Here is a 7022-nt window from a genome sequence, read left to right as displayed (position 1 = left end):
CACAATTGCTTTATTTTATCATTTATATATATTGTAGATATCTTCCCTGAACTATTTTATAGAATCCAAAATTTTATAACACTATTTAGGACCAAACTTTGCATTATATACACCCATATTGGTGGACTTACATGCTGTTACTCATATGTGGATGGGCTGCATTATGTGAGTAGCTTTTCAAATCTGAATGCTCTGCATAATTTTGGGATAAAGGTGCCACTGATTGCTATGTAAACTATATTCATAATCACTGTGAGTTTGGTATTGATTTTCACTGTTAGCAAATAGTGCTCTCATATATCTCAGTCTTACAAATGCACTGGTCCAAGCTTGTCTTCCCACTGCTTGGTGTGGATGGAAAGGCTGTGCTCTGTGACTGCCTCAACCACAGATGAAGGAGGGCTTGCTGTGGCTAAGCCAGTCAGCACAGTGTACTGTGGACAGAGGTGTGATTATGGGTAGCTAAATTAGCCTGAGAGTGGAAGGAAAGCATCCAAGTCCTGCACAAATCTACTCAGAAAAGGTGTGTGAGATGTGGGGCAGGTCACCAGCCCCCTGAGACATGCCCCGGCAGGTCCCAGACTTGGGAGAACCTCACACTGCCCTGGAGGCTTCCAGCCCCGGCTTCCTGCTGCTGTGGATTCACTCTCTGACCTGTGTTTTATAAAAACAGCAACAGCTGTGCTGACACCAGCTTCCTACAAAATCTGCAGAGCATAAAATACTTCAATGTAATTTGCACTTTCTATTCATATGTGAAGAAGAAAATCATTTGACACTAAAAGTATTTCAAAACATTTTTGTGATCTGATGAACTTTTCACTCACTGAACACTCCTTTCTATTTAAATTTCCACATGAAGTATCCTGTGGAATGTATGCATATTAACAAGTGGACACCTAAAATCCAGAAATTTATGTGAGTTGTTAAGACAAATTCTAAAAATTAAAGAACTAGTATGCATTTGTCTTCCTTTCCTTATCTCAATAGAATCATTTCTTTTAATAATGTGCATACAGAAATACAGATTTGTGGTCTAGGGACTTAACCTTAAAAATCTATATATCTTACCACTAGATGGATAAAATTAGGAAACTTAAATCAATATTCACCTCAACTTTATTCTGTACAGACTGGACAGCCTAACAATATGCATTAGGACAGTATGCACTTCTTCCATTGTTTGGTTATTACAAAAGAAAATTCATGCAAAAACATTGTAGCATGCATGACCCTTCAGTTCCACAAATATTGCCCATAATTATTAGGTTTGGAATATTATTACAATTGGTCATGAATAGATACTGCCTACCCAAATATTTTGGAAAAATAAATAAGTACTTTAGGATTATAATATTGTGTGTGTGTGTGTGTGTGTGTGTATACTTAAAAGACAATACTTTCAACATCACTTTGGACTCTGAACTTTGTCCAAGTTTCATAAATTATTTCAATATACAACAGTCCCACAAGAGCACTGCTAATTTAAGGCTATTGTAAGGCTATTGTGCCCTTTCATTATTAGTCTTGAAATTCTTCATAAATTAGCAAATTAATTTTAATTAGTAAAATTAATATACTTAAAGAATTGAATTAGTAAAATTAATAAGCTAAAGAATTATTTTGAGTTAATATATCATGGATATTTTCATGTACACTATAATTTTCACAATTTTTTTTTCAAATTTGGAAGCATTAAGTCAAATGATAAAATCCTAGAATGTGTTCATCACACACACACACAAAAAAATAGATGTTGTGGCCAAATGAGTACAATTATGTATGCCTCCATACAATTAATTTCAAGAAACATTTGTGGGGACAAAGAATTGTCAGTTCGCTTCCCTTTTCCTCTTATTTGAAAACAATGACATCCTGCTCTTGATTATTTCCCAATTACATAAGCTTTGTGATTATGGAGAGCTCACTTCTTACATCTACAGTGTATGTCCACCCACTTCAGTGTGGCTCCCCAGAATGAAAAAAGCTACAATCTTTCCACCGAAGGTGCATGTCACGTATCTTGCTGACCAATACTTAGATTTGTCCTGAATAGGGTAGTTTTCTTCAATCAATCACAGAATTTGCCATAAAGCACCTTTCACTAGGTCTCCCAAGGACAGAGTGGTAGCTCACTTCCAACATGGATGATAACAGCTGTGGCAAATATCGCCCTAAGCCCCACTTGATCAAGGATTGTCTTATCAAATGTTACAACAGATAAATGAAGCAGACTGTGCTTACATTTGAGAATTGCAGATGTAGAAAGAGAGTATTTAGAAAATGTTTTTTTTTTTTTTTTTTTTTNTTGCAAATTTTACAAAATGTGTTTGCAGAGAGTAAAAGGAAAGATAAGAGATTATTGGATGAGATCAAGATACTTTAATTCTTGATTTTAAAATTAGGTACAGGCCTTAAAAATATGAAAAAAAAATTTACAGCAATGTAAGCTTTAGAGAACACTACCTCTTTCCAGCACTCAGGCTAAGTCTTGGTACTGACCTGCCTCCTGAGCAGCCACTGTGCAGGGCCCGGAGCTCCCAGGCTCTCGCCCTGGACTACTCTGTACTTGTATAAAAGGCACTGTTGCTTGTGCAAAATGAGAGGCACCCATTCAAAGTCCTAGAGCACCTTACCATCAGGCTTAGGAAGTCTCAACAGCAGCATGTTCAGTAGGATGGGGTGACAAGACATTTTCTCTTCTTATTAGCTCAATGCAGATGATTCTCAAATCCCAGGATATTGGATCCCTGAAGCAAACTTCCTGCAGGGCTAGTGCACGGTTATTACCAGGATATGATTCATTGAAAGGAGGCAGATTTCCAACAATAAATGAGATGGTAATTGTAAATGAATTCTCTCTTTCCTGGGAATGCAATCCACTCTGTTGTCCTGTACTTTAGCAATATCCATGTGTCAATAAAGATCTGAAAGTTACAGAGGATAGAGTGTCTTAGAAATACCTTGCTCTAAAATATGTTATTTTAAAGTGGAAAACAAAATTTGGACTAAATGTTACTCAAGAAAATAAAAAGTTGTGAAAGAAGTAATTCAGATGAGAACAAAATAAGTCAAAGTAAAAAACAAAATAGTTAATCTCTGAGTATATTATTTTTATTTTCTTGGAGTTGAATTTGTACTAATTACTTTTTCGTTTGACTTTTATACAAATAATATCTAGACATTTTCACAACACATAAATATGTTTCATTATTTTATTTTAAAATTAAGACCTTTGCAAGCTTGCCACATGTCTTCCCTGAAAATTATTATAGTTTTATAAAAATTCACCAGTTAAAGATAAAACATATAGTCTCACCACCTGAAACATCATTTTTGAAATTCTATTTTTACCATTTTTATCTAATATTTTATATTTTAGCAGAAAATGTTTCTATAAAATTTCAGATTCTCAATGTCATTATTCTTCCAATGGAAATGGAAGACTGTGTTAAAGGGTTTACTCTAGGGCTGGGGTTGTGGTACAGTGGTAGAGTGCTTGCCTAAGATGCATGAGGCATTGGGTTCTACCCCTAGCACAACATAAAAATACTGAACAAAACAAAATGCATAGTATAACCAAACATGTAAGTTTTATTGTTTAAAGTAAAATGAAAGAGGATGAAGATATATTACACAAATACACAATTAGTAAAAACAGTTCATCTTCAGCCATTGAATTAAAGTGAGTGTTTGAAAATACACAACAAACAACTGAATATATAATTTCATTTTTTCCTTTTATACTAAATTTAATATAGCATTTTAAATGTCATATATGGTCCATGAATGGGGAGACTACATGCTTTATTTCTTTCCAAGAATAAAAACATACAGTTAACAAAATTTAAAAAAAAAATCAGACAGTAAAATAATACAAAAATATAGAACTTTCACAGCAATCAGGGGAAGCCAAGCTAAAAACAAAATAAGTTACCAAAACACTCACTAGAAGTTCTCAAAAATAAAGTCTGATAACAATGGATGCAAAAGAATCTTGAGCACTGTGGTGGTGGAAATGTCATATTAACATTCTGTTTCAGCAAACAAGTCAAGAAAAAGTTCACCATCCATCTACCTAAATAATAGTTATTAAAAACAACAACAACAACTTTTGATCCCACAAATAACTTTAATTTCCATAGATCCAAACTGAACATAGTCCAGACATCCTCCAAAACACATGGGGTAACATACTGTGACATTTTAGACAATAGAAGACCTGAAGGAATTAAACGGGGTGAAGAACTGGTGAGAGCAGAGTTGCAGAGGAGTCTCTGAACTGAGAGAAAAACACAGGATGTAGGACTATTCATCATGGGGTTCCAAGGACAAGAATAGAACAGGCCAAACTAAACAATGGGATAAACAGCAGTCCCATGGTCTTTCTTGAGGGTGCTTCACTGGTGGTGGAGGGACTTGGGAGGCTGGAGCATGTAGCCTTTCTTGATAACAGTGTGGAGTCTTAGGCTAGTATTTATTGAAATTTCTTGAAAGAAAAGGCTGGGTTGTGAGCATCCTACTTCTTAAAAAGTATACCTCAGTTGAAACATAGATAATAATCCCAAAATTGCTGGAATAGTGAATTCACTTTTTGAGTAACAGTTCATTAAAACATGCAGGTTTATTGATAAGTAAAATGTGGGGGGCAGATCCAAGGGAATCCAATTGTTCTCCCTTATCTCTGGTTTTGTGCACCATAGACTCAGTTACCTGCAATCAACAACAAACTGAAAACTTAAAATTAAAAAATCCAGAAATACATACTCCATAAGTATAGAATCTGGCACAGCAATGCTCCAGTCTGACCTGAAAAGATGAACCTCTCCACTTAATGAGAAAAGAATTATAGGCAGAGGTTGCAGAGATCTTTGCTAAGAGTAAATATACATGTGAAACTGCAAAGAAGGAAAAAGAAAAGCGTGCTACTTTTGCTCTTGAACCTCAAGTTGCAAAAGTTTTGGCCACAGCACTCAGTGTTCAGCTAAGGTCAACAATGTTTTCAAGGAGAGCATCAGTGGTTCCAGGTATCCCCTGGGCAATGTGGATTGTGTCTGTAATTCATAAGGAGGGGTCCCTGTAATTACAACTCTAAAAATCCCACCAGTCACTCTGCCCAACCACAAAATCTGGGGCAATGTAGTGTATTGTTAATAAAGCCTCAAGGCCACACACTGGCCACACACTTTCTCAGGGTGCCCTTGACCTCGCTGTTCCTCAAGCTGTAAATGAGGGGGTTCAGCATTGGGGTGAGAATGCTATAGAAGGCTGACACCACCTTATCGTGGTGAGCTGACCTGTAGGATTTGGGTCTCATGTAGATAAAAATGGCAGCTCCATAAAAGAGCCCCACCACAGCCACGTGTGAGGAGCAGGTGGCAAAGGCCTTCTTGCGGGCTTCTGTGGAGCCCATGTGGAGGACAGCAGCCAGGATGAGACTGTAGGAGGTCAGGATGAGGCAGAAGGGCACCAGGAGCATCAACACACAGCAGATGTACATGACATTCTCAAAGACAGACGTGTCAGCACAAGCCAAGCGCACCAGTGTAGGGGCCTCACAGAAGAAATGGTCTATCTCTCGCCTGCTGCAAAACGGGAAGCTCAGGGCAACAACTGCCTGCATCAGCCCGTCAGCTGCTCCCAGGAACCAGGACCCCATGGTCATCCTCAGACACAGTGGCCAGTTCATGAGCATGGGATAGCGCAGAGGGTGGCATACAGCCACATAGCGGTCATAGGCCATGGCTGCTAAGAGGAAGCACTCCCCACCACCCAGAGTGAGAAGGAAGAAGATCTGCAAGCCACAGCCAGCAAGGGAGATGGACTTGATTCCAGTCAAGTAGTCAGCAGCCATTTTAGGCACAGTGGTGGAAACCAGCATGGCGTCCATGAGGGACAGTTGGCTCAGGAGGAAGTACATGGGCGTGTGGAGCCGGAGGTCCCACTGAATCAGGAGAATCATGAGAGCATTGCCCACTAGAGCCATAAAAGCTATTGTCAGAACCATCCCAAAGAGAAACTGTTGGGCTCTGGAGTGGCCCAAGAGACCTAGGAGAATGAAGTCGGAACTGGTGTTCCCACTTTCCATGATTTCAAACAACAGAAGAGACACTGTCAGTGGAAACATAGGAGAGAGATTAATTTTTTAAATGCCCCTTGTTATTTATATCCTTCTAAATAATCACATGTGTAATAATGAAACCTATTTCAAATCTTTCATCTCTTATTTTTCTTCTTGTTTTTATTTTTGGTGCTGGGGATTGAACTCAGGGGTGCTTGGCCACTGAGCCACATCCCCAGCCCTGTTTTGTATTTTATTTTGAAACATGGTCTCACTGAGTTCCTTAGTGCCTCACCATTGCTAAAGCTGTTTTTTAACTTGCAATTCTTCTGTCTCAGTCTTCCAAGCTGCTGGGGTTACAGGCATGTGCCACCATGCCTGGCTTCATCTATTTTTTAAGCATGTTTAAATCAAGATAAAATTAACTTAAAGGTTTTTTTTTGTCATTTTGAAGTTTCACATGATAAATGCCTCCTAGGTTGAGTGTTGATTAATTGGCATACCAAATCCTAATTCTTGAGAAGTTGCAACTGACATACAAGAGAGACTTTTTAGTTACTTGGTGCCCAAATAAATGGGTGAGCAGGAAATGGTGTACATGTGTCATTCATATTGATGCTTTAGTCGTGTCCTGCATGATCAATATCTTAGAGATGAATTGTCCATATCTTACTTTCAAAAAATTATGTACTTAATAATGAAGATTCCAAATCTAAAACACGTGAAAATTGGTTAAACTTCCAAAATCATGATGTTTTCCCTGATGCTGACTGAATCTGGAAAGCCTTTTCTAAAACTGGAGGGCTTATCTTCTCAGATCTAGAAGGCAGGAAGACAGTGTCTGCAGACAGAAGCATAACTTCATGTGAAGTTGGTAGTACCTTAGTCACTTCCACAGTTTTAAACTTAAGGTAATCAGTGTTATTTGAGTTTGTTAGTTAGTGTGGAGCTCTGTTGTTCA

The 7022-nt window shown here is 38.0% G+C and overlaps 1 protein-coding gene across 1 annotated transcript; it reads right to left on the bottom strand.

Moving 5' to 3' along the window:
• Nucleotides 1-5161: 5161 nt before the first annotated feature.
• Nucleotides 5162-6103, bottom strand: LOC107153281 (olfactory receptor 2T33-like). Its single transcript, XM_015498817.1, has one exon. The coding sequence runs from the start codon at nt 6086-6088 to the stop codon at nt 5162-5164; it is 927 nt and encodes a 308-aa protein (XP_015354303.1). The 5' UTR covers nt 6089-6103.
• Nucleotides 6104-7022: the final 919 nt, after the last annotated feature.

This window comes from Marmota marmota, unplaced genomic scaffold (assembly GCF_001458135.2).
Source record: "Marmota marmota marmota unplaced genomic scaffold, marMar, whole genome shotgun sequence".
Classification (NCBI taxonomy): Eukaryota; Metazoa; Chordata; class Mammalia; order Rodentia; family Sciuridae; genus Marmota; species Marmota marmota.
This window is presented reverse-complemented; position numbering and strand designations above follow the sequence as displayed.

What these genes read in the sequence shown, in the direction of transcription:
- LOC107153281 (XM_015498817.1), bottom strand. Translation starts at nt 6,088, where the DNA reads ATGGAAAGTGGGAACACCAGTTCCGACTTCATTCTCCTAGGTCTCTTG.